Source organism: Equus przewalskii, chromosome 6 (assembly GCF_037783145.1).
Source record: "Equus przewalskii isolate Varuska chromosome 6, EquPr2, whole genome shotgun sequence".
NCBI lineage: Eukaryota > Metazoa > Chordata > Mammalia > Perissodactyla > Equidae > Equus > Equus przewalskii.
The window spans coordinates 79,011,391-79,037,872 of NC_091836.1; the positions used below are offsets into that span (position 1 = coordinate 79,011,391).

General features: G+C 42.7%; 1 protein-coding gene across 5 annotated transcripts; it reads left to right on the top strand.

Moving 5' to 3' along the window:
* The first annotated feature begins 2,980 nt into the window (after positions 1 to 2,980).
* Positions 2,981 to 21,496, top strand: WEE1 (WEE1 G2 checkpoint kinase). Of its 5 annotated transcripts, none has more exons than XM_070626319.1 (12): positions 3,092 to 3,805; positions 5,208 to 5,413; positions 5,914 to 5,977; positions 6,413 to 6,585; positions 7,333 to 7,454; positions 11,417 to 11,563; positions 14,682 to 14,777; positions 14,867 to 14,952; positions 16,066 to 16,236; positions 16,323 to 16,468; positions 17,635 to 17,723; positions 20,324 to 21,496. In XM_070626319.1, exons 1-12 carry the CDS (start codon positions 3,230 to 3,232, stop codon positions 20,326 to 20,328), a joined length of 1,881 nt encoding a protein of 626 aa, XP_070482420.1. In that variant the 5' UTR covers positions 3,092 to 3,229; the 3' UTR covers positions 20,329 to 21,496. The 5 variants fall into 5 exon arrangements, with proteins under 5 accessions (XP_070482419.1, XP_070482420.1, XP_070482418.1 ...); XM_070626317.1 differs by having other exon boundaries at positions 21,334 to 21,496; XM_070626318.1 differs by lacking the exon at positions 20,324 to 21,496 and having other exon boundaries at positions 2,981 to 3,805; positions 17,635 to 18,966.
* The last annotated feature ends 4,986 nt before the right edge of the window (positions 21,497 to 26,482 follow it).

A 26,482-nucleotide genomic window follows, 5' to 3' on the forward strand; every position in this document is an offset into this window, starting at 1 on the left:
CAACATTACAGTTAGAAATAACACTGGGTTGGGAAAGAACAGGAAATTTGAATTAGATCTGCCCTGGGGCATGTGGGCGTAACCCCGGCTCTCCAGTACAGCGAGTGCTGTACTCAGAGGAGCATGAAATTTTAAAAATCAGAACGATCTTTTAGAATTTCAGTTAGGGCACCGCTGCAGTTAAACCATAACATTGTGCCGGGTTCTGGGCTGGAGGAGGAAGCGCCTGGGTTTCTTACTCATTTTGGTACCTTTGTTTGAAAGAACATTAGATTTTTATTCAAATATTCCAGAAATATTTATTAAGCACCCTCTCAAGGACGAAGGCACACCGCTGGTCGCTGGAGCTCTAAAGACAAATAAAACTTGATCTGAGCCCTAGGTGGGAGGAAGCAAGACAAGTAAACAGAGTTAGAGAGTCCATGCCGGGCGTGGTGGAAAGTGTGGAGCACGGAATCTTACCTGGAAGTGGAGAAAGTCAAATGGTTCTTGCACTGACTATTGTTTTCAACTTAAAAAAAAATTCTTTCTTCCTCCCAGTCCTTCTATACATTTGTTGGAAATTTACCTCTCCCAGTATGTGTGGGGACCTGGGTGCCAAGAATTCAAAGTACAGGAGGTGTAGACCAAGAACTCTTCCCTTCCCGTCCGGAACCGAGGCGCTTTTTGCCCCAGCCTACCTCACGGACCTCCCAGTTAAGGGAAGCAGACAGGTGGCAAAGTTAAGTTGACAAAAACCAAAAAATGTTGAGTATTTATCTCCAGGGAGGGAAATTGGGCTGGAGGTTGAAGGGGTAGGTAGGAGACTTCCTGTACCCTTTGAATTTATATTCAGAGACAAAAATAAGTCAACAAATATTTAATTAAGGGCCCTTTATCACTCAGAGGATATTGAGCATCTAAGCCACATCAGAATACTGTAATAAACAAAACAGAAGAGGTCCCTACACTCAGGGACCTCATGTTCTAGAAGGGGATAGAAATAAACGATCAACTTAGTTTGAGAGAGATATAAGGCTGTTAAGGAAATAGAGCAGGGTGTTGCGAAAGAGTGAAGTGGGGGAGGGGACGCGAGCTTGCAATAGGAGCCACAGAATTCCTATATAGGAGAGGCTTAGGAGCAACAAACCAGTGGGGGAGAAGTGGCTACGAGGTTGCCGTTTCCCGAGGAAGTAAACTATTTCTGCATACAATTCGTTACAGATCAATAGAGTAAAAGTTTTCTAAAGTTATTTTTATTTACACTTCACATGAAATTGAGAATATGTCAACTATTCATATCGAAGAATTATATTTGTCATCTGGAGTGAAGGAGAGGAGGTGTTGGAGGGAGGGTGCTAAAAACTCCTTGGCTTTGGCCACCAAGGATCCGAGAATGATTCTCCTTGAAACATACAAAAGGGTAGAGTTCTTGTCTTCCAAGAGCTTCAAATCACGTTTGCGTTAACATACAAAAAAAGATATTTATGCATCAGTTGGCAAATGTTTGGAGAAGACACCTGTTTTACTCTTCGCTGCATCCGAGTCACGTGATCTAAGGAACTTCCCCACGTGATAAGTACTAAGATGTGTTTCCATTATTAAAAATCCAGCTTCAGGTTAGCCTTTGAGAAGTGTTAGAACAACATATATGGCAAAGTGTTAATATTCATAAAGCGCTACAATAAGAAAAGCGGGCAGTAGAAATAAATGTAAAAGGCCATTCAGCGCATGAAAACTGTTCAACGATATAATTCAAAACAACAAAACGACACTAACATTAAATGCCCACTGATGCCCAGAATGCACGAAGTGTACTCTAACCCACTGCTAGCGAGAACGTAAGTTGCTTTTTTTCCTGGAGGGCAGCTTGGCAGTTTATATCCTTTCACCTGGTAATTCTCACTTCTATGAAAGTATCCTAAAAAATTTAAAAACCACAAAGGACGGAGGAAAAAAAAAACCAGAAGAGGGAAGAATATTCATCACGGGGTTATGTACAACCGAAAAACTGTAAGAAACGTGTGTGTGCGACAATAAGGGACGGATTAAATCATTTTGACGGAGTGCTAGAGGAATTTTTTCCCAGGTGCGTTTAGGTTTGCAGCGAGCCGGGCCAGTGGGTGTTGCCAACACTTGCCCACGTGCGGGCAAACAAACACAAACAGCGTGGCCGCGCGGCGGGCGCTCGCTTTTGTGCTGGGCCCACGGCAGTGCTGTTTCTATTTCTCGGTGACAAGTCTCGCGTGGACTGCGGAGGGGACCACGGCCCGGGGAGCTCACCTCGCTGCAGACACACCGGACCCTAACAGCCCCCCGGAGGGAAACTGAGGCTCAGAGGCCGCCCCACGGCCGGTGTCCTCGCCTCGAGAACGCGTGGCCCGCCTTCTCGCTGATTTCCGTGTGGGGACTAAGCAATCGGCTGCCAGTTTGGAAAGGCCCGGAGGCCCGAGTCACCCTGCTGGGCTCCGACCGCGACCCGGGAACGTGACTGGCCACAGCCACGCCCACGACGGGCCTGGGGCTGGCGCCGAAGAGACGCGGGACATGAGGCTGGCCTCCGGGGGCAGCGCCCGAGGTCCAGGGCCGTCCCCACTCGCCGAGCCCCCGAGGCGCTCCCGGCCGTCAGTCCCGCTTGTGGACCCGGAGCGCCAGGCGGGTGGCGAGGAGGCCCAGTCTAGGGCGGCGTTCCGCTCGGCCTGATGGAGCCCGGCTCCCCTCGCCCCTCCCCGAGGGCCGCCTCGGCTCCCCAGCCCGGCCCCGTCCGGGCGGCGCCGGCCCGGCTCCCGGCCGTCCCGCTCACTCATAGGCCCGCGGCGCCGCGCCCGCCTAGGCCTGGCCCCGCGCGGCCAGGGGGGCGGAGTCGGCGGGTTCCCGCCAAAATCGCGTAGCTGCTCCCTCCCCCGCGGGCTACGTCGCGCCCTCCTGTTTTTTCAAACCCGGGGCTGGGCGGGGATTGGTGGGCCGGGCGCTCACGTGGTTAACGGTCGCGGGAAGCCGCGGAGCCCGAACCTGCGGCTGGACCTGCGGAGAGCCCAGCCTCGGCGCCCGGGCCGCCCCGCCTCTGCCGGACCGTCCGCGCCGCCGCCCCGAGCGTCCCGGAGCTCAGCCCGCCGCCGCGCAGTGTCGCCGCCGCCGCCGCTGCTAGGCGCGCCCAGTCGCACGTGGCGGGCCCGCCCCCTGGGCCGGCCGAGCCCTGGACTCCGCGGGCCCCGGGTCCCCGGTCGTCCGCCCCGGCCCCAGGGACACGATGAGCTTCCTGAGCCGGCAGCAGCCGCCGCCGCCCCGCCGCGCCGCGGCCTCCTGCAGCCTGCGGCAGAAGCTCATCTTCTCGCCCTGCAGCGACTGTGAGGAAGAGGAGGAGGAAGAGGAGGAGGAGGGCAGCGGCCACAGCACCGGGGAGGACTCGGCCTTTCAGGAGCCCGACTCGCCGCTGCCGCCCGCGCGGAGCCCCACGGAACCCGGGCCCGAGCGCCGCCGCTCGCCCGGCCCGGCCCCCGGCAGCCCCGGGGAGCTGGAGGAGGACATGCTGCTGCGCGGCGCCTGCACGGGCGCGGACGCGGCGGGCGGCGGGGCCGAGGGCGACTCGTGGGAGGAGGAGGGCTTCGGCTCGTCGTCGCCGGTCAAGTCGCCGGCGGCCGCCTACTTCCTCGCCAGCTGCTTCTCGCCGGTGCGCTGCGGCGGCCCGGGGGACGCGTCCCCGCGCGGTTACGGGGCGCGCGGGGCGGCCGAGGGCCCCTGCTCGCCGCTGCCGGACCAGCCGGGCACCCCGCCGCACAAGACCTTCCGCAAGCTGCGCCTCTTCGACACGCCGCACACCCCGAAGGTGAGGCCGCGGCGCCCCCGCCCGCGCCCCGCCGGCCTTTTAAAAGGGCCGCGGCGCCAGGAGCCGAGCGCGGCGCTGCCCGCGTTCGCTTACATAACCGCCCGGCCGCGCCCCCGCTCGCCCGCCCGCTCCGCCACCGAGAAAGTTGGCAGCCCCTCTCTCTGGCCCTGCCCAGAAGTTGGCCGTTAAGATTGTGTAACTGAACAATGGGCCTCGCCTGGAACTGCTTCATCTTTCAAAGGGGCCGATCGGCGCGGGCCAGGGGGCCGGCGCTTTACCGCCCGCCGAGCCGGGGCCGCCCCGAGCGTGTCATCCCGGAGGGTGGCCCCGAGAGGGTGGTTGGGAAGGATGCTGGGGGGGCGCTGGCCCGGCCACCCGACACTCCCGGGCGCCGCAGCCATCTGGTGCCTTTTAAACGCAGTGATCGGTCCTGTAATTTGGGCGGCGCGCCCGGGAGTTCGGTTACCAAAAAATTTCCTGCGCTTATCGTTTCGTGTCATGTGGTCTTTGGGGGGAAGGTTTGAGGTATGGAGGGACGCTGCGCTTCGACATGGGAGAAGAGGCTGGCATTCCGGGCGTTTACAGTCTTTTAAAGACTAGTAAATAATCCGGGGTAGCGTTTAGGCCCCTTCGGGGACGCAGTATTTATTGGGTGAGCGTTTGGTTACACCCTTGGGTTTGCAGCGCCCAAGTCTGGTCAGCTCAAGTGTAATGATTAGGAACGTCCACGTCTTAAAACCCAGCACTGGGATGGTTGCTCAGACCCTTACACTTTCATCCTGTTGGTGATGGATCTTAGAGAATTAGGTATTCAGCGCCTGTTTGTTGAAGGGGTGCTGAGTATGCCGATGAGCACTTCTAGAACTTGAGAAGTAATAGCAGATGTTAAAACGGACGCTTCCCGAAATTAAGATAAGCATCGCATTTGTAAGATTGCTATGGAAAACGTACCTTTTTCAGTGAGTCAGTTTCAGTACCGTTAGTCATAAACCTCGGGAAGTCGGGCGCTTTGAGCGCTGCAGTTTATTAGCCGGCTTGCCCCGGGCGAGATCCCTCTGGAAGTGAGGGGAGGAGTCGGCGGAGGTGGCTTTGTAAGTCCCGTTTAGAAGGGGGGAGGGGAGCTTTTGTGGGACTCCCTGACTGCTTTCTGTCTGGAGATGGATTGAGGAGGTTTGTTCACTTGTAGCCCCTGGAATGAACTTAGTTTTAGTCTCATTCATACTTTTGTTAGGGTTAGAGACCTGTTTTACTTGGCCGTCTTTTTCAGAAAAGATCCATCTTCAAACTGCTCAGTTAACCACTGTTTGTTTTGCTTGAAATATAAACAAAGTCTTGTGATGAAGGTTGTGTTGAGGAGGCTAAATTTTTTTGGATCCTAAAAATTTTATTTTTCCCCTCCTAGAGTTTGCTCTCCAAAGCTCGAGGAATCGATTCGAGCTCTGTTAAACTCCGAAGTGGTTCTCTATTCATGGATACAGAAAAATCAGGAAAGAGGGAATTGGACATGCGACAGACGCCTCAAGTGAACATAAATCCTTTTACTCCAGATTCTGTGTTGTTTCATTCTTCAGGACAGTGTCGTAGAAGAAAGAGAACATACTGGAATGAGTAAGTTGTTTATTAGTCAACAGTTTAGCTTTCCAACCGGCGGAGATTGCTTTGGTATACTTAGCAAAATCTAATTTCAACCGAATGAGTGGAAGTTTATGCTCTGAAATTGTTCCCTGTTACTAGCACCTAATGCTCAGGACAGAGAAAAGGGAAGTAATCAGCTGTGGAAAGGAGTGATGTGAGAAAGGAAGGACTCAAAGGCCTAGGTGGCTTGTAGGCGGTCTGCTGGTGTCGAAAGTGAGGCACACAGAGAAAGTTGACTTAGAAAGGCTTTAATTTTGGTATGTGTGGTGGTGGCTTCCGGTTAATGAGCATATCTCTGCAGGGACATCATTTTCATCCCGAGGTCTATCTTGTGATTACACAATTAAATGCTTTCTTTTCTGTGTTTATTCATTAAAATTCCATTTCTCTGTTCACCTGTCAGGTAAAGTTTTGAATCTCTAGTTGACGTATCTGTCAGATATGTTAACAGAAAAATACATAATATTTTTCAGTTCTTGTGGTGAAGACATGGAAGCCAGTGATTATGAGTTTGAAGATGAAACAAGACCTGCTAAGGTAAATAGCTTTTTCTTTTCTTGCTATTGTTTCTGAAATTTGATTTTCTACTTCTTAACAAGTTATCATATGTACATGTTAAGTAAACATTAAAACATAAGATTCTTAAATTTTACACCTTATGCTATCACCATAGTGAAAAATCTTTTTCTTTTTTTTTTTTAAAGATTTTACTTTTTTTCCTTTTCTCCCCAAAGCCCCCCAGTACATAGTTGTATATTCTTCATTGTGGGTCCTTCTAGTTGTGGCATGTGGGATGCTGCCTCAGCATGGTATGATGAGCAGTGCCATGTCCGCGCCCAGGATTCGAACCAACGAAACACTGGGCCACCTGCAGCGGAGCGTGCGAAGTTAACCACTCGGCCACGGGGCCACCCCCCGAAAAATCTTTTTCATATCTTTGTATTATGTATATGGATACACTTTTTATTACAGAGAATTACAATTACTGAAAGCAATATGAAGTCACGGTACACAACAGAATTTCATGAGCTAGAGAAGATTGGCTCTGGAGAGTTTGGTTCTGTGTTTAAGTGCGTGAAGAGGCTGGATGGATGCATTTATGCCATTAAGCGATCCAAAAAGCCATTGGCTGGCTCTGTTGATGAGTATGTATTAAAAATTTTGTCTTTTGCTCTTTTGTTCCCTGTGGTGTTGAAAACATTAGGGTTTTAGATGATCAAGTACTGAATTTAATTAATTCTTTAATCTGTTTTTTTTTTGAGGAAGATTAGCCCTGAGCTAACATCTGCTGCCAATCCTCCTCTTTTTGCTGAGAAAGACTGGCCCTGAGCTAACATCTGTACCCATCTTCCTCTACTTTATATGTGGGATGCCTGCCACAGCATGGCTTGACAAGGCGTGCCATGTCTGCACCCGGAATCCAAACCGGTGATTCCCGGGCTGCCAAAGCAGAATGTGCACACTTAACTGCTGCGCCACCGGGCTGGCCCCTAATCCTTTAATTTTTGAGAAGTTATAATAATTTAATCAGATCCTTTTCGTTTTGTACCATTAGTCCTTATGGACTTGGTAAAATAATATGAGTAGTCTGATTTTGGAGTCTAACTTAAATTTCTTATTTCTAGTAGTATCCATGAATTCACAGTAAAATGAGAGTTTCATCTTTCCTGAGTCCTAGGGCCAGCAAGGTTCCTTCTTTCTAACTAACATTCTTCTTTAATGGAAAGCTTTGGAAAACTCTGGTTAGAGACTCTTAATCCCCTCACTCTTAAGTAAATTGTTCTTCAGCATAATGATAGTTAAGTTTCTTTTATGAAGTTTCAGATAAATTAATTCAGTTTGGGCTTGAATAAAAATGATTTACCATTCTCTTAATCTCAAATTTCTCCTAGGCAGAACGCTTTGAGAGAAGTCTATGCTCATGCAGTACTTGGACAGCATTCTCATGTAGTTCGATATTTCTCCGCATGGGCAGAAGATGATCACATGCTTATACAGAATGAATATTGTAATGGTGAGTGATGTAGTGGTTCCCTTGTAAACTTATGAGCCCAAGAAAATGAATACCGAGGAAGTTTTTATTTTTTTCTAAAGTCTTGCTTTGCTTCTCTCTCTTTTATCTCTCGTAAATTCAAAGATCAGAAGCCTAATATGAATTTCAAGTGCAAGTAGTGCCTACCTGGAAGTTAAGATTGTGAAAACCTTGTCCCTTCTACCTCGGTAGTAGAACTGTGCATATTATTTATGTGCCTGTCCCTTAAATTAAACTGATCTTCTTGAGAGGACAGTGGCCTTGCCATACATATTTTGGTATCGCTAGCACCTACCACAGCGTGCGTGGGATATAGTAGGTAACACAGGCTTCCTGCGTCTAGCCTTCCCTTTCCCTTTCCTTTTATGTGATGCTAAAACTGATGTTCGTTACTCATAAAATGACAGTGGCTCTCCATTGATCTGAATTCAGGCATTCTATAATCTTGCCCCAACTCCTGTCTATCCAACCTAGTTTACCAGTGGAATCCACTAAGACTTCGGTCAAGTAAGTTATGCTCTTTCAGTTCTCTAGCTGTCCTCTCTTCCTCCTTTCCCCCCAAGCAAGCATGTATAGAGGTTCAACTTTGGACCTCTGGATAGCTTTCAGTTTCAGCAAGTCCTTTAAGGACCCACTGGAGTCCCTCCTTTTTTGTTAAACTTTTACTGAAATCCTGATCTCAATTGCAGTTCTTAGAGACTTGTTATTAAATGCTCAAATATTTATATATAACAGATTTTGATTTTTGTATATCTTCTATGAATATTAGAGAATTTAGAATTTAGGGAACACTTGAGATATTAAAGATGGTATTTATTGTTTCTCATTATTTTTTCTTTAAATATGACCAGCCATCACACAGCTTTTGAATAAATAAGTCGTATAAATAGTGGATTTAGGTTTTCTGTATTTAAAAATAATGAGTAAAACAAAAGTAAAAGACCCATTTCTCACATCTGACTTCTCACTGAGTTGTCAATTTATTCTCTATACTTGAAAGAACATAAGTGCTTGGTATACAGCATTGCTGCTAGTTTGTTTCACACACCTCTTGATATGTTTCTATTCATGCTATCAAAATATTTACGTGGCTGTCTCCTTTGGCCTCGTGTATTATTCTGTTTCTTAACCTTCATTTTTCAGTTACTGCATTTAATATAGTACAACTTGACCATAATGTCTTCTCCACTGCATTTTAGCTAGGCGCCATCTCCCTTTAGTTTCCTTCTCTCTCTTGCCTTGTGGATGTGGCTGGTTCTCTTAACAAGAATTTCAAATAGCAGACCAGGGATCACAAATTTGTGACAACCTACCAAATACCTGGTTTTGTAATTCCGATGATTTTGAGAAAACTCTTGGGCCTGGGGGCGTGGGGAGGACTGAGTGGTCTTCCCACCCTCTCAGATTACGAATACCTTGTCCTGTAATAAAATTAGATTTTAAAATAATCTTTTGAGACAGTTTACTATTTTTTAGCAGTATACAACACTTAAAGGATATAGATCTTTAAAAAATAAATAGACCTACCTGAAACAGGGCTGCCTCTTGTATGGCTGTTTATTCTGCTTAGATGAAAGAAAATAAGGCTATCTAGATAGATTTGTGAGCTCTTCTTTTCTTATCTTTTATTTCCCTTTTCCACTATTCTTCTCTCCACATAAAACTTTTTGCTTTTTTGCTGAGGAAGATTGGCTCTGACGTATTTGTTACCAATCTTCCTTTTTTTTTTCCCCTCCCCAAATCCCAAGTACATAGTTGTATATCCTAGTTGTAGGTCATTCTAGTTCTATGTGGGGTGCCACCACAGCATGACCTCTAACAAGCTGTGTCTAGGTCCACGCCCACGTCCAGGATCTGAACCATGAACCCACAGCCCAGGCAAAGTGACTTAACCACTTGGTCACAATCCAGCCCTCCTGTAAAGCTTCGAATGTCCTAAAAATAGGCTTGATCTTCAGGTCCTTTCGGAAGTTTTGCAGTTCGGAAGTTTTGCAGTTCGGAGACAAACGATTCTGTTTTCATTTGTAAGTGTTGATTAACTGATAGCCTTTATTGAGACTGAGTTTCCTTGTTATCTCAAACAGTCATTTGCATTTTAAGCCTTTTGTCTTGGTTTGGTGATAGGCAGAAATTTCTACCCTTGATAAGCAAGTGTAGGAAAATGGGTAGGGGAAGAGAACCTGAAATACCAGATAGATGAGTGTTTTGCTCTTCTCACCCCTCTTGGCCTTTCAGCAATGAGATGGAAGGAACGGGCCCAGCTGTGGTTGCTAGACCCACTAAAAAGCAGCTGTGTTCTTTCTTATTACACTTGATCTAGGACTTCAAGCCCGCCTGTCTGACAGGCTTACTGACCTGCTCTCTTCTAGAGCCCTCTTTTTCTCGAAGTTCAAGATTTGTACAAGTTAAGTATGGAGAACATACTTAAGCCTAAGATATCCAGGTGTGTGATTGCTTTTTATTTTTAAACCACATTTGACATTTTGTTATTCAGTCTCGTTCGAGTTGCAGGACCTCTTTTCCTGACTAACATACCATTTGCCTTCCTGATTTTATTACCCTGGCTCTGATTTTATTATTCCTAACTAAGCTCTAAACAGAAATGGGTTTTTTTGTTACACAACACCTCATTTCCTCTGAGATAAAATACAAACTTATAAAGGTTTTAATAAAACTTACAAAGTTTTTAAGAGTATGAATAGGGGCCAGCCTGGTGGCATAGTGGTTAAGTTCATGTGCTCCACTTCAGTAGCCCAGGGTTCACAGGTTTGGATCCAGGGCACGGACCTAGCATCACTCATCAAGCCATGCTGTGGTGACATCCCACATAAAATAGAGGAAGACTGGCATAGATGTTAGCTCAGCGACAATCTTCCTCTCACACACACACACAAAAAGTATAAACAAATTAGCTGATTGGTTTGACTGGTTCTATAAAAGCATGTTATGTTCTCGTTGATAGTAAGAGTAGTATAAATTAAAACCATACCAAGATTTAACTATAAAATTTATAGACTGTTGTCAAGGGTGTGGGAAAACAGGTGTTCTTATATACTAATGATGGGAGTATAAGTAAGTACAGACTTTTCTCTGGGGGACAGTGTGTGTGTGCATGTGGAACCACCCTAGGATTGTCTCCCAAAGCCCCAGATCCCCATGGGCACGTGCTAGCAGAGTTTAGGTACTAGCCATTTTGAAATCAGAAACTGACTGTGTTGTGATTTCTTTTATGTAAACTTTCAGAGGCAATTAAGTTTTGGCACTGACGGTGTGAATACCAACCATAAGCCCTTTTGCAGAAGGATAAACAGAGAAATGGCCCTCTCAGCCACAGAAATGTATTCTATGTGTAATAGTATTACACACACACACACTCTATGCCTGTATAGATTACATTGTACATACCCTTTGGTCCAACAGTTTGTTTCTAGTAGATGTTCTAAATATGTGTGAAATGACCAATATATATAGCAGAGGCTTGGAAATTATTTTAAAACATCCGTCAATTAGAGGACTGGTGAATTCGTTATCATTCAGTTATACAATAGAATTCTGTGGAGACATAAGGAAGGGGTAATATTTATATATTGGTAAAGAACAATCTTCACAATAATGAAAATATGTTATCATTTGTGTAAAATATGTTAGCATTTGTTGAAAAGAATACATAAGAAACTGGTAACAGTGGTTTACTTTGGGAAAGAGCACCAGGTGGGTTTCTGGGGTATATGAATGAGACAGAGACTTTTCATTTTGTACCATGTGTAGGTATTACCTATTGAAAGAATAAATAAAATTTTGATTTCACAAGCAGTTCGAAGGGAATAGGTCCTATAAAATGTCACTTTCTTGGTTGAGTCTGTGGTCATTCAGTAAAGATGGAAGGGAGAAAAATAAGAATATATCAGAAAGAATAAAATGCTGATTTTCCCCTTGTTTGTTAGGTGGAAGTTTAGCTGATGCCATAAGTGAAAACTACAGACGCATGAGTTACTTTACAGAAGTGGATTTGAAGGATCTCCTTTTGCAAGTTGGCCGGGGCTTGAGGTATATTCATTCAATGTCTTTGGTTCACATGGATATAAAGCCTAGTAAGTATTATAGAGACTCTGACCTGTGTTCCTTAGACTTATAGAGAATAAATTACTTCATGAAAACGTAAACGTTTTACTATGTTTTTTCTGTGTTAGTTTTAAGAGACCTTTGACCCACTTAGTATTTTTTAATGATTCCCATTTACCTCTTCCCTTGCTGCCCTGAAAGATTTGAGGAGATAAACTCATTATTATTAAAAGTTGGGAAAAATTTGCTGCAGCTTATGGGAACCACATAGTCTCCAAGTGGGACTGTGATGGGGATACTGAGAACCTGTATTTAAAGCCCTTCTCTTCTGCTAGTCTGTAGAACCATAATTATAAATGAATGCTGGTGCTGCTAATAGGGTTATTAGCATAAAATGAGAAACGTGAAAGTTTTGAAAACTTGATTGCTGTACAAACATTGTGGTCTTTCTAGTCTGTAAAAGAAATAGTAAAATTGTTACTATATGACTCAGAAAACAAAATGACACGTGTATTATGATTATAACTGCATGAAAAGGTTGCAGGTGAATCAGGGCTGGAGAGTATAGAAATATAGTGGTTTTGTTTTTTCTCTTTACTGTTAGATCATTTTTCAGCTAAAAAAAATTGATTGATTTTTATATATAAGTGGCTCCAGTAGACTGACTATACTATGACTCAGAACAACCTGAAAGTATTCTTTCAAAGGCTTATGAGATTTCAAACTGAAGGAGCAGTGATACTAATCAAGGTGTAGGCCTACATAATTTTAGCTTAAATTACAACACAATTTTATTACAGAAGCAGTAGTAAGTACATTGTAAAAGTATTTAAAAATATATACAAGTCTGACTAAAAGAAAAATTAAATCCCACTCTTCTATTAACCTTTGGAACTACAGTTATAAAATAATGTCAGTGCTGCTAACAGAGTTACTAGAATAAATTGAGATGAGAAAATCCTTTGAAAACTTCAGTTGCTATGCAAACATGGTGGTATTTCTAGCCTATAAAATACCATGAAGATGTTACTTTATTCAGAAAACAAAATGGCACATGCATTATGATCATCTTGCATGCAGGGGCCTGCCTGGTGGCTGAGTGGTTAAGTTTGCACTCTCTGCTTGGGTGGCCCAGGGTTTCACCAATTCGGATCCTGGGCATGGACATGGCACTGCTCATCAAGCCATGCTGAGGTGGCATCCCACATGCCACAACTAGAAGGGACCCACAACTGTGTACCAGGGGGCTTTGGGGAAAAAAAGGAAAAATAAAATCTTTAAAAAAGGAAAAAAAAAAAAGGATGCAAGTGAATCCTACAATGATATTAGTGCATATCCCTCTCATTTTATCAAAATAATACCATAGTGTACATACTGTTTTATAACTTTTTTTAAAGTCAACTATCTCTATTTTTCCGTTTGAGTAAATGTTTATCTCATCTAATATCCAGATCATATTAAAATTTTTCCCAGTTGACCCAAGTCATTAACAGTTGATTTGTCCAAACTAGTATCCATTTCAGAACCATGTGTTAGATCTGGTTATATCCATTTTCCTTTATTAGGTTTTACTCTTCCCCTACTTTTCTTTTTTTTTTTTAAGATTTTATTTTTCCTTTTTCTCCCCAAAGCCCCCCAGTACATAGTTGTGTACTTTTTTTAATTGTGGGTTCTTCTAGTTGTGGCATATGGGATGTCACCTCAGCATGGCTCGATGAGCAGTGCCATGTCTGGCCCAGAATCCGAACCGGCGAGACCGTGGGCTGCCAAAGCAGAACACATGAACTTAACCACTGGTCCACGGGGCTGGCCCCTACTCTTCCCCTGCTTTTAGAAAATAATAATAATACAGTCCTTGTCTTGCAAGATGTCCTTTCTTCTGGATTTGACTTGTTGCTTCCTTGCATCATTTAGCTTATTCCTTTTTCCCCTATATTTCCTATAAATTCAAAGTTATAACTAAAAGGCTGATGGATTCAAGTTAAACATTTCATTTTAGGCTAGGTTTATTTTTTTTTTCCTTTTTGCTTGAGGAAGATTCATCCTGAACTAACATCTGTGCCAGTCTTCCTCTATCTTGTATATGGGTCACTGCCACAGCATGGCCACTGACAAGTGGTACAGGTCCACACCAGTGCACTGAACCTGGGCGGCCAAAGTAGAGTGCCCGAACTTAACCACTAGGTCATGGGGCCGGCCCTTAAACTAGGTGTTTTTAAGTTGAATTTAATTAGGTTTTTTTTTTAATCGATGGAAATGTGTGTGATTCAGGAGAATTCAAGTCATTTTACACAACTTATTTTAATTCTGTGGGTTATGTGAACAATTAACAGCTCACTAAAATTTTTATTTTCAAAAAATATATATATTTGGACTGATGGCAATAAATGTAAATTAGTAAAGTTTGCCTGTACTCATCCATACCTTGTATGGTCAGACAAACATAGTAGTCTCTCATATTACAAGCACAGGAGTTGAAAATATTAAAGCATGTCAAGTTTAAAGATTTCAAATTTACAAATACCACCATAAAATAAATGGTCCTATGAATAAAGCAAAACTGGAAAATGACTGCAGGGATTGTACCATTTTTAAGTTCACTACTATACTAATAAAACTACTGAAGTGAAATCTGCCACTGAAACTTATGTTAATCAGGAGCATCCCTGAATTTGAAGAAAGAAAGTGGGTGTGCAGTGGAAAAGTGAACCACAAAGCCACACTGGGGTGTAGGTGCTGTATGGTCAGCCAAACTCAATAGCTATGTGACTCACTCTTTTCACACCAGCTTTGTAGCGTTAGATTAAAATTTGTGCTCTGGCAGCATCACAACTGGTACATTATTGCCTTTTGTGTTGTTTCTAAGTAATTAAAACTGCTGAATATCAATGTGTAGATGACAGGCATCGAATGCAGTGGTTTCCATGTGTTCAAGGACCAGTGGTAGGCCAGAAAATATATTCCTGGAAAATACAGCCCCAGTTCCTATCCCCTGAGATTCTTATTTTCATTTGGTTTGGGGTAGAACATATAATACTCTACGTATTGAAAAAAGTATTCTGGATGATTCTGATGTATGGCCTTGTTTGTGACCTTTGGTTATAGTATTAATTGTTAGCGTGACTTACGTAAATAACTGTTTGACAGGCAATATCTTCATATCTCGAACCTCAATCCCAAATGCCGCCTCTGAAGAAGGAGATGAAGATGACTGGGCGTCCAACAAAGTTATGTTTAAAATAGGTAAGACGAAAGATAACCAGGCTATTACCTTAAAAGAGAGAGAGAGGCTGTTTTGTTTTAACTCTTGATTACTTTTCCAATACTTGTAGGTGATCTCGGGCATGTAACAAGGATCTCTAGTCCACAAGTTGAAGAAGGTGATAGCCGTTTTCTTGCAAATGAAGTTTTGCAGGAGGTAGTGTTTCTCCTTTAATAATGCTCTTTGCTTTGTCACACTTATCAGTTGGTAGAAGAGTATAAATGCTGACATCAAAATTTTAAGCTGGTAACTAGTGGAATGGTAAGACAAAATAGGAAGTCCAAACCATCAGCTGGGGGTATTCACTCTAGTAAAAGTCAGTGAAGGCAAGGATTTCTAATACTCAGCAGGGGTGATGTCATGGTAAAGGAGAAGCCCTGTACACTGCTGGTGGAACTATAAAATGGCACAGCCTTTTTGGAGAGCAAACTGTTGGTATCCATCAACATTTTAAAATCGTGTACCCTTTGACCCAGAATTTCCATTTCCAGGAGTCTCTTATACAGAAATATTCACATGCAAACAAATTGAGAACTATGTAAATAAGTATTTAGCAATAAGGGAATGATTAAGTAAAGGGCACATAGTTAATTATACGATTTCAAAAAGAGTGTGACGAAATATTCCTCCTTCAGAGTTTTGAATGAAATTAGAACAAGTAGAACAAATCGATTGTATGACCCCTTTTTCCTTTTTATATGTCTATTTGTGTCTTGCGTGTATATGCGTGTTTGTAACTCGTCAACGTGTGTATGTTTTCTGTTTTCATATGAATTCCCCTGCAGGGATAGGAGTTTCTTCTGGCAGTTGAATTGGGCTAGTGAGGAAGAGGAAGCATTTACCTTCAGAAATGTATTTACCACTCTCCCCACCTCGGAGTGTGTATTACTTTATAACTTAAGAAACATCTCCCAAGCCAGCCCTGGTGGCCTAGTGGTTAAAGTCTGGTGCTCTCACTGCTTCAGCGGCCTGGGCTCATTTCCCGGTCATGGAACCACACCACCCATCTGTCAGTTGCTGTGCTGTGGCCATGGCTCACATGAAAGAACTAGAAAGACTTAACAACTAGGATATGCAACCATACCCTGGGGCTTTGGAAAGGGAAAAAAAAGAGAATTTCCCCAAATTTAGCTTGCTCTCTGAATAGGTTATATATGGCATTGGACATTTTAATTTAGTCCTGTTTCTTACCTAAATTATCAAGATGTAATCTTGACTTTATTTTGACCACTTTTTTATTCCCTTAAAAATTTTTTTTTAATTTTACAGAACTATACCCATCTACCAAAAGCGGATATTTTTGCCCTTGCCCTCACAGTGGTGTGTGCAGCTGGTGCTGAACCTCTTCCCAGAAATGGAGACGAATGGCATGAAATCAGACAGGGTAGATTACCTCGGATTCCACAAGTGCTTTCCCAGGAATTTACAGAGTTGTTAAAAGTGAGCATTTATATATGAAGTGTTTTATTGACACTGTTCATTTTATTAAATCACATCTTTACCTTAATTTTACTTCTCTTGTTAAGGTTATGATTCATCCAGATCCAGAGAGAAGACCTTCAGCAATGGCACTGGTAAAGCATTCAGTATTGCTCTCTGCTTCTAGAAAGAGTGCAGAACAATTACGAATAGAATTGAATGCTGAAAAGTTCAAAAATTCACTTTTGCAGAAGTAAGTGAAGGTTTTTTTGTTTTGTTTTTAGTTTCTGATTAATTCTCAAATTTTAATGAGAGATGATTTAGGCTTTCTGTCGGTGAAGGATATAGTGGTTTGGCATGTTATACAGTTAGTTTAAGGACTTCTGCCTTAAATTAGTATGTGATCTATAAATTGGTGTTGTTTCTTTTCTTTTCTTTTTTTTTTTTTGAGGAAGATTAGCCCTGAGCTAACTGCTGCCAATCCTCCTCTTTTTTTTTTTCCTGAGGAAGACTGGCCATAAGCTAACATCCATGCCCATCTTCCTCTACTCTATATGTGGGATGCCTACCACAGCATGGCTTGCCAAACGGTGCCATGTCCGCACCCAGGATCCGAACCGGCGAACCCTGGGCCGCCAAAGCAGAATGTGTGCACTTAACCACTGCACCACCAGGCCAGCCCTTGTGTTGTTTCTGAACTTTAAAATTAACTTAAAAAATTTTAAGACTAGCATATATTTGTAAGTGGTGATAAATCCCCAAGCCCTAAATCATAGCAGAAGCTATGTGAGCCAGTACCAGTCTTCTCCCTCCTAACTCTCACCATAAATGTTGTGCTTGAAACATTCTATTCTACTTATTTTTATGAAAGGATGAAATTAATGTCGATTAGCTTAGTAGATGATTCTTCTATTGGATCTGAATGACCTTTGACATTTTCAGAAAACAGGTTGGAATGATGATTCTAACGCATTTGCTTTATTCCTACCACTTTGATTCTAACCTAATAAAACTGACTTGAAATATTAAAATGTTTAACCACTAGTTTGATAGCAGTCATAGTTCATACAAATAGGAAGTAGAATTGTTCTTTCATCTCTATTATGTAAAGATATTTTCTCAATATGAATTAGAGTTCTATTTGAAATTATTTTTTATTAAGACCCAAAGTCATTACTAGCATCTTTATTACTTGTGTCCAAGTGTATATGATATTTTAATTCTGAACAAAATAAAGCCATTTCATAAATTCAAGTTGTTTGAGCAGAAGCTGGTTTTATATTGTATTTTTCCTTTCCTCAATTGCGTCGTGCAAAAATCTCCCAACTGATAATATAGTTTGTGTTTGGCCTCTTAAGATCCCTTCCTAAGATTAATACAGTAGGTGAAAAGTCTTGTTTCGTATTTTTATGTTCTTAGAGAACTCAAGAAAGCCCAGATGGCAAAAGCTGCAGCTGAGGAAAGAGCCCTCTTCACTGACCGGATGGCCACCAGGTCCACCACCCAGAGTAATAGAACAGCTCGACTTATTGGAAAGAAAATGAACCGCTCTGTCAGCCTTACCATATACTGAACTACTCATTTCCCACCTCCCCCAAAAAACTGTGACCAGAGGAAGCTAGGTTGAAATCACTGCTAGAATCCTGTTTGCAATTACTTTCTCAATCGGTGTCAGTAGTTTTACTGAAGTACCTTTTAGGACTTCTATGTGTGAATTACAGTTGAAAGCTGTATGGTGACCAGTGCTATGTCAGGCTTTGTCTAGTCTTAGCAGTCTGTCTTCTCTAGGATGTCGGTCACTGTTGGATGTTACACCGGCCTTTCCAGGGTTAACCACTGTGGTGGTGTGCTGCTTATAGTTTGCTGTTGTGTTGTCGTAAAAGGTATCTTTCCCTGTGGTGGTGACCTGTAAAAAGGACTCAAGGGCTTTATTACAAACATATTCTCCCTTCGAAAAGGGAAATGCTAAGAGACTCAGTACTACTCAGCCTTCAGTGTACCTGTGTCAATCTTATATTTCTTCTTTTTAATTGTGAATTATACTTGTATATCCAACTGGGAGCACTTTGTAGGCACTGCATCAGCCATGGAATGATGATTCTGTGGAAGTATTGCCTTGTGAATTTGCTGCTATTTTAGTTTTGTCTTTGCTGTAAAATTGTAGCATTAAACAATCATCGTTGTTAATAGGCTTTCTTTTGAAAACAATTATGTGAAATATGTTGCTGCTCTTGATGAAAAGCAGCTATCTGCCCTTTTTTTCTTTGAACTTTGAAGCTAGTGCATTGGAGAAATGCACCCTTTTTTCCCTTTGGAATGCTGTATTAATGTAGTATAATTATTACCGGTTTTGTAATTTTTCCTGATAATGCCCTTCCCTGACTCTTTTTTAAAATGTTTCCTCCCTCTGCCCAAGTTTTGTACTTGATTGTATTATTAGTCTGTTTTTAAATGTTTTGCCTGGTTTCTCTTCAACATCTGTGTATATAAACTAATCTTGGTGTTACTGTACATAGCTGTTTGAAATGCCAGAATGACTTCTGACTATTCCAAGCTTTTCACAAAATACATTTTATCTGTGATTAGCCATTTGACTAATAATACTGGCTAACAGATACTGCAAAAAAAAAGAAAAGAATTTGTCTATTGTTTGTTTTCCTATTAATTTTGGTTTAAAACATGTTTGCACTTGTCTCTTCGACTTGTGTTTTATTAACATTGATTGGCATATTAAAAGTCACTCTGAGCTCACCTTCATTGTCTAAATCTTTGTACCACACCTATTTTCTACTGGTTTATCTCCATTATCACTACATTAGAGTGTAATATATATAAAGTACTAAAAGCAAAGGGCACATTTTTTTATAGAATATGAAACATTAATTATTTAATGATGAGCTTTAGTCCACATTAGCTACGTTTAGGGATTTAAGAAAAGTTTACCCATCAAGTTGAATGTTTTTTGTCATTATATATATTTAATATTTTCACATCATGTTGTATGTTATGCATTTGATCTGCTAGAAATGTAGTGTAATGTAGTTTAAAATAGCTTTAGATTATTAATATAATAGCCGTGAGTCATAACTTTCTAATTGGAACTGAGTCACAGAAGAGAGTTTAAAGTGGGGAGGGTTTTAACTCACTAAAGTGGGCTAGATTTTAAGAATTGAGAGTGCAAATTTAAGTGACAAACAGTGCTAATTCTATGTGACGTCTTTTTCTAATGGAGATTAGCACCCCAGTGTAAGCAGTGAAGGCCTCTGAGCAGATGAAAAGGGATGTAAGATCCTGTGCTTCTTGATCATGGGTGCATCGTTTCTCTTGATTAGGGTCTGTTTCTTCCTGCTATAAATGTTTCTAACAAGCTTGATTATTTTAACTTTTAAGCTTATGGCATATTGAAAAGCACAATTTAGAGTTGTGAGAGGGATTGGTGCAGACAGGTAAATTAGACATAAAAGCTGATAGTGTGGCTGACGGAAAACCTAAAAAGCTTCATAGGCTGGAGCAGGTAACTCACATTCCAGTAGTCACTGAAGGCAAAGCTATAAAAATAGGATAATTGGTGTTCTTAGGATCACTCTAAGTCATTAAGGTGCATTTTTCTAGTGCACTGGCTTCAAAGAAAAAATTGGTGTTTTTCATCAAAATTGGCAGTAAGTTTTTCACGTATTGTTTAAGAATATTAAGTAGAAAAAATCTGGTTTTCAAAGAGGGAATTCTTAAGCTGTCTGAAAGCTGATATGAAAGTTAGGCGCATATTCAACACAGGATACGTATGTCGAGTGCCTTCTGTGTGCCAACTGGCAGACAAAAGACCAATAAGAAATAGTCTTTGCCCACTAGGGACTCAGGATGAAATAGAGGAGGCCCATTAAACATAAAACGTGGTAAGTGCTGTGTTGGAGGGAGTGTGTAAGGTAGAGTGATGGCTCAAAGGCCAGTTGGATACCTTGGGAAGATGCTGGGGGTAGAGCCATTGTACTAACTCGGTAAGAGTAAGGAGGGCCTGCATTAGGCCCCTGCTGTGGAGGAAGCTGGGGGTAGGGATTCCGTTAGACGGGAGCACTGCACATTGAACAGTTTTTGTTTGTTTTTATAACAGAATGAGAACTTACTAGCATAACATCAAGATTGGAGGAAGCTACAAGTGCTAATATTGAAGCATTGAAGAACTTTTCAGAAAATTAAAATGCAAAGGCCTGTTATTGTTTGAGACAGATATTTAACATTGATAAAACTGTTTTGGAAAGCTGATTTAGTAAGGAAGAAAAACTTTAAATATTGACTATGCAGTTGGGTAGGAGGAATCACACATTGCAGTTGACTACAAATTGAAACTTGCCTTACCTTTAACTGAACTTGATCTTGCCAAGAATCCACGGCAGTCCCCTTTAGTTAATGAACTAATGATTTTTGAAGAGCCAGTTCTCAAGCTTTGATTTTCACTGTTCCAGAGGTGAAGAAATAATGGCATTTAAAAAATTGATAACAGCTGGGTTTGGGTCATGCTTTAGGCTGGCTCCTCGTTCTTAAGTAGCAGCATCCTGACGTTAGTAGTTTTTCCTCCTCCCCAATTCATCTGCACAAAGCATCTCACTGACTTTAGCCAACAGATCAAATCCGTTGTTGCATCCTTAAGGTATTTTTATTTGTGAAAAATTTAAAGGCCAATTAAAGCACTCAACAAGGAGGATGGATAAAAAAAGAATTTTGGAAGTGTTTTGGATGTTGTGAAAATCACAAGTGAAGCTTGGAGCTAGAAATTTGGGAGAAACTGCCTCATTCAGTATTTTGAAGGTGTTTGTATAACTGTAAAAAGCATCACTGAAATTGATTGACATTGCAGAGTGAGTGGATCTAGAAGTTTCTCCTGCAAACCTGATTGTATTGTTAGAAATTTCTCAGAAGCTCAGCAAAAAGTAGATTTTTATAAAAATGGAAGAGTAAAGACATCATTGAAACTGTCCCTCTCCCAACGTTTAGCTTTCAAAACCTTTGAGAGGCATTCATCTGAACATTATTGAGCTTTTTTTTTCTTTGTCGCAAATGACCCTAATTTTCAATGCAGTTCAGAGGTCTCTGGAGTAAGGAAAATATCTATTTCTGCTCTAGGAAGATTTACCAGGAAAAGATGGCATGTTCTGTCCAACTTCATTAAACGGAGAGTCAGAAACCTCGGCCAGTCCAGCCTAAGAAGGAAAATACCTCAAAGGAACATTTCTATCATAGTTCTTACTGTTTAGTTTTATATGGTTAATAAATATTTTGAAGAGCATATTAATTTGTTTTGAGTTTTGACATTCTTACGGTATGAAATGGATTTCCAGCCTGGAATTCCAGTTTATGCCTGCTAATCCATTATGCCGATGGGAAATTGAGGTTCAGTGTACAATGACTCCGTTCAGGATGACTATCCAGGAGAGGAGTCACCTTTTCGCAGATGAGACTATCGAGGCTCAGGTGAGTTAAATAATTTAGGAACTCAGTTTGGTAAGTAGGAGAGCCAGAATTCCACCTCAGATCTCAGAGCCAAGAATCATGGCTTCTTCCAGACCCATGAAAGTTGAGGACAAACACTAATTGAAATGATGCGGGGACGGCGAGCTGAAGAGTCGAAAGAAAGATTTCTTGGACTCTCAAAGGTCTGGGAGTGGTGCTGTTTTATTTAGAGAATAGTATGGAATAGCATGGGGACAGGACCCACGGGCAGTCAGAGCTCCTGCTGCTGCCCTGCGTTGAGTGTTAGGGCTAAATTTATAAGGCATGGGTAAGCGACTTATTTTTACTGGAAAAAGAAAAGATAATGTAAAAAGTCATTAAATGATTTCAGTGCAGATGGGGTCTGGTTATTGTGCGGTCGTATAACTTTAGATACGAATCTGGTCATATAGATCGGCATGTAGGTGAGGATGCCCTGGGCTTCTCTCCCTGGGGCAGCCCTAATTCATACCATAAAAATCCACCGGGTCATATAGTTCGGCATGTAGGCCAGGTCACCTTGGGCTTCTCTATCTGAGGCAGCCTTAATCCACATCAAAAGAACAGAGTACAGGCAACAAAGGAGAGTAAGAAGGAGCAGTCTGAGAATTAGGAAAGTTGGGAAGACTGGTGTCACGGAGACCATGAGAGAAGTTTGAAAGAGAAATTGATTAACTGTGATGATATACAGAAAAGATTAAGAAGTGACTCAAGGGGTCTGGCCCTGTGGCATAGTGGTTAGGTTCAGCATGTTCTGCTTCAACGGCCCAAGTTCATGGGTTCAGATCCCAGGTGTGGACCTATACCACTTGTCAGCCATACTGTGGTGGCAACCCACACGTAAAGTGGAGGAAGATTGGCACAGGGCTAATCTTCCTCAGGAAAGAAAAAAAAAAAGGTGACTCAAGCTCCATGAAGGAAGCATCCAGAGTTCATTAGATCTTTGGCAAGCAGTGTCAGTAAAGGAACAAAAGCCAGATTACAGTGAGTTGGGGTGTAAACAAGAGATGAGCAAATAGAGACGGTAGTATAAATCATTGTCAAGAAACGTAGAAAGAAGAGCAAGGGAGGAGAGGGCTAGAGCTCGAGGGGGACTTTGGGTTTTATTGTTTTTGCTACCATTTATTGGTCACCTATTATGTGCTAAGTGTTTCACATACATAATGTTTAACCTGATAAGAACTCGATGACAAAAATCGGCAGGATGTTTAGAGAAGTAAAACAAATTTCCCAGATTACATAGCTACAAAGGGTTAGCATTCAAACTTACAGTGTTTGGCTGAACCTCTAGCCAAATTCATAGCAAGTCCTCTGAGCCTGGAGCAGAGGAAGCAGGCGTGTGGATGAGATGAGTTTGGAAGTGTTTGGAGGAATGCAGGGAGTTGGGGAGGGGAATTCCAGTCTGAAGGCCTCTTCTCTGAAGCTGGACTGAGACCCATGAACTGAAAGTGCCTGCGGACAGATGCACATATATGGGAGGAGTGCCGTCTCACTCCACCGCCTTCTTTCCTTCTGAATGAGGTGGTTAAAATGTTTTCAGTACACTATACAGCTATTTAAAACAATGTTTCAAGGAGTTTTTATGACTTAGGGAAATGCATGTGTTATGTTAAAGTAAAAAAATCAGGAAGCAAATTTGTATATACAGGATTTTTTTCTTAAGCTTTAAATAAAAGAACAGAAGGCTAACAATGACTGTCATCTGAGTGGTGGGATTATGGGATATATCCCATTCTTTTTTCCTTTTCTGAACTTACAATATTTTAAACAACAAGGCTTTATTTTGTAATCAGAAAAGATAAAACTTAAAAATATTTGAAGTTATTAACATATGCAGTCAATACAAGTTGGACAAGTCACCTGGCTTGCAAAGACTTGTCCAGTGATCATGTCTGTCCTCCCCAAAATTTCTGGTAATGAGACCACTTCCTTGAATACAGGGGCACCTATGTGATGTGGGCTGGACCAAAGGGAGTTTTTCCTAAAAGCTTGCAGATGCTCCAGTTGCTATGTTGGCAAAGATGGGGATGCCAAGCTTTGTACTGCTTGGGAAAAGCCTATCTTCAGGAGAAGAGAATGAACCAACACAAAAGCAGAGTTGAAAAGTGAGGAGCGCCAGATCTGAGTAAGATCAGTTCCCGAAGCCAATCTTAGTTTGGTCCCATGACTATATATATATTGCTCTTTTTGCCTGACCTATTTTGAGATGAGTTTCTTTTGCTTGCAATTAAAGAGCTCGATTGATGCAACATATTTCTCTAAACTGGCAGCCATGAATTAAATATTCTGGATGTTGTATGACTGAGAAATGTATGCCAAAGATCCTAGGGTTCCTGGACTAATCCCTTTGTTGGGGCTCCTGCTGTGTCAGGACTGGCGTGTGACAGCAGCAGACTCCCCAGCATCTCCTCCTGGCCTGCCTCATTTTCCTCGTGTGGTTATAGCATCAATTTTCCAGTGGTTACTTTGTGCAAAGCGCCATGCACAGCAGTTCCAGAAATAATTCTGCTGATAGACCCTAACTTCTGCTGAACGGGATTAGACACCGCACAATTCTGTTAACAGCTGAAGAGGCTTCCGCAGCCAACTGATTCGAACAATAGTTGCAATGTGCAGTTTGTTTTCCTGTCTGCCACAAACTACTGTTATGATGTTGAAGATGCTATTCTTGAAGAAAGAACCTGCAGATAAAAGCCAGTGAGGAGTCTTGAATTTGTATTTGACATACGCATTTGTAAAAGGTAGTATTTTAGCCTCTTCATTCTGAGGGATGAAGGGAATACTGAAGCTGGGGAAGGCAGAGGACGTGGCTGTACTGTATACTTCCCAAGTAGATTCCTGGCTCCATCATTGACCGCACTGAAGTATAGAATGGAATTGCACCCGTGTTTACTTTGTTGATTGCATTCTTTGGTTCATTTTTTCAATCAACATTTATCTTGAGGACCTGCACTGTGCTAGAGGTTATAGCTAGGGCTAGGCATTGAGATACAAATACAAACAAGATAATCCTCTACCCTTTCCATTGCACACAGCTGTGTAGAGGTATTAGCCACAACTAACTATAGGGACCGGCCCCATGGCCTAATGGTTAAGTTTGGTGTGCTCTGCTTTGGTGGCCCAGGGTTTGCAGGTTAGGAGGGCCTACACCACTCAGCAGCCATGCTGTGGTGGGGACCCACATGTAAAGCGGAGGAAGATTGGCATGAGATGTTAGCTCAGGGCTAATCTTCTTCAAGCAAAAAAAAGAGAAATAGGGGCCAACCCAATGGCATAGTGGTTAAGTTCGTGTGCTGCATTTCAGCAGCCCAGGGTTTGCAGGCTTGGATCCTAAGTGTGGGCCTACACACTGCTCATCAAGCCATGCTGTGGTGGTGTCCCACATACAAAATAGAGGAGGATTGACACAGATGTTAGCTCAGTGACAATCTTCCTCAAGCAAAAAGAGGAAGATTGGCAACAGATGTTAGCTTAGGGCCAATCTTCCGTACCACAAAAGAAAAGAAAAAAAGAAACAACTACCTGTATATGGTAAAATAAATGTTCTTTTAGGGCATGCATAGGTCACTATGGGGACCAAATGATAAGCAATTAATCCAAGGGATGGGGGGTGGATACTGCTGTTCCCAGGAGAGTGTGACACTTCATATAGGTCTTGAAAGATGAGTAAGAGTTTGCCAAGTGGATAAGGTAGAAGGATTTCCTTGGTAGAGGAATTAGCTTGAACAGGGCACAGGGGACGAAACTGCCTGGGGTATTAGGATGGTGAGACCACAGCATGTAGTTAGAGCAGACGAAGAGAGCTAGTTTTGCATGATGGTACTGGAACCCAGCTTCACTTGGCCAGGTTTTCCATTTCTGGATTTCAATTCTGTGATAAACTGCTAAGAAATACGAATTTCTGTTTATTCTTGTTCAGAGAAGAGTTGAAAATAATGACGAATGAACAAATGAAAGAAACGTATATAAGAGGTCCTGGGCCTTGTCAATCAAGGAACGTGAGTCACCACAGCTCTGAGAGGAAAAGGAGAGAAGAGCTTCTAGCACCATCACGGCTTCGGCCTCTTCCGAGCCCCGTCTTCTTCAGCGAGGGCCCAGAGAACCTGCTACTGCCGCAACATCGGCTCCTTCAGCAGGCCAGTTCTCGGCACTGTCCCTGCTGTCCCCGTACCATCCTCCTGCCCTCCGTGATTCCTGGCACTGCCTCCTCTGCGCCTGGATCCTTGTGCCTGAGCCTTGGGCTTTGCCACTCCCATGCCCCGTCCTATCTCCGGGTCCCTGAATGCTGAGTGGCCCAAGCACAGACAGGACTGGGGACTGGTGGTGGAGGGCAGGGCTGTGCTCTGGAGCTGAGCATCTCCTGCCCTCTGGCAGGGGCAGCTGCTTCTCTTCCTTTCTTACTCCTTGGTGCCCAGAGAGGACCAGGAAGAATCTAACTTCTTCACCCTTCTAAAGTCGTACGTGTATCTGCCGCCGAGCGTCCATAGTGTTCTGTTCTGAGCTTGGCTGGAGCGCTTGCCAAGCAGACTGGGTTTGAGGTTTCAATGTGAAGGCTGAAATTAGAGGGGGAGACCCTAACTGAAGTGACCAGAGGGTGAATAAGAGCTGAAATCTTAGACAGCAACGAGGGCCAGCGCAAAAAACCAAATTCAATTGAAAGCCAGGGGGAGAAGGCTCGGATCAGGAATGAGTGAGGGGCTGGCATGGTCCCCAAAGGCCACTTCACTGGCTGTCAGCCGTGTGTGGAGAGTGTGCCATACTGGGTCACACATGGGCTCACACA

Coding starts and splice junctions, on each gene's coding strand:
- WEE1 (XM_070626317.1), top strand. CDS start 3,230: ATGAGCTTCCTGAGCCGGCAGCAGCCGCCGCCGCCCCGCCGCGCCGCG. Junction 7,455..11,416: donor ACAGAATGAATATTGTAATG/GTGAGTGATGTA, acceptor CTTGTTTGTTAG/GTGGAAGTTTAGCTGATGCC. Junction 17,724..21,333: donor CACCAGGTCCACCACCCAGA/GTAATAGAACAG, acceptor TTTCTGCTCTAG/GAAGATTTACCAGGAAAAGA.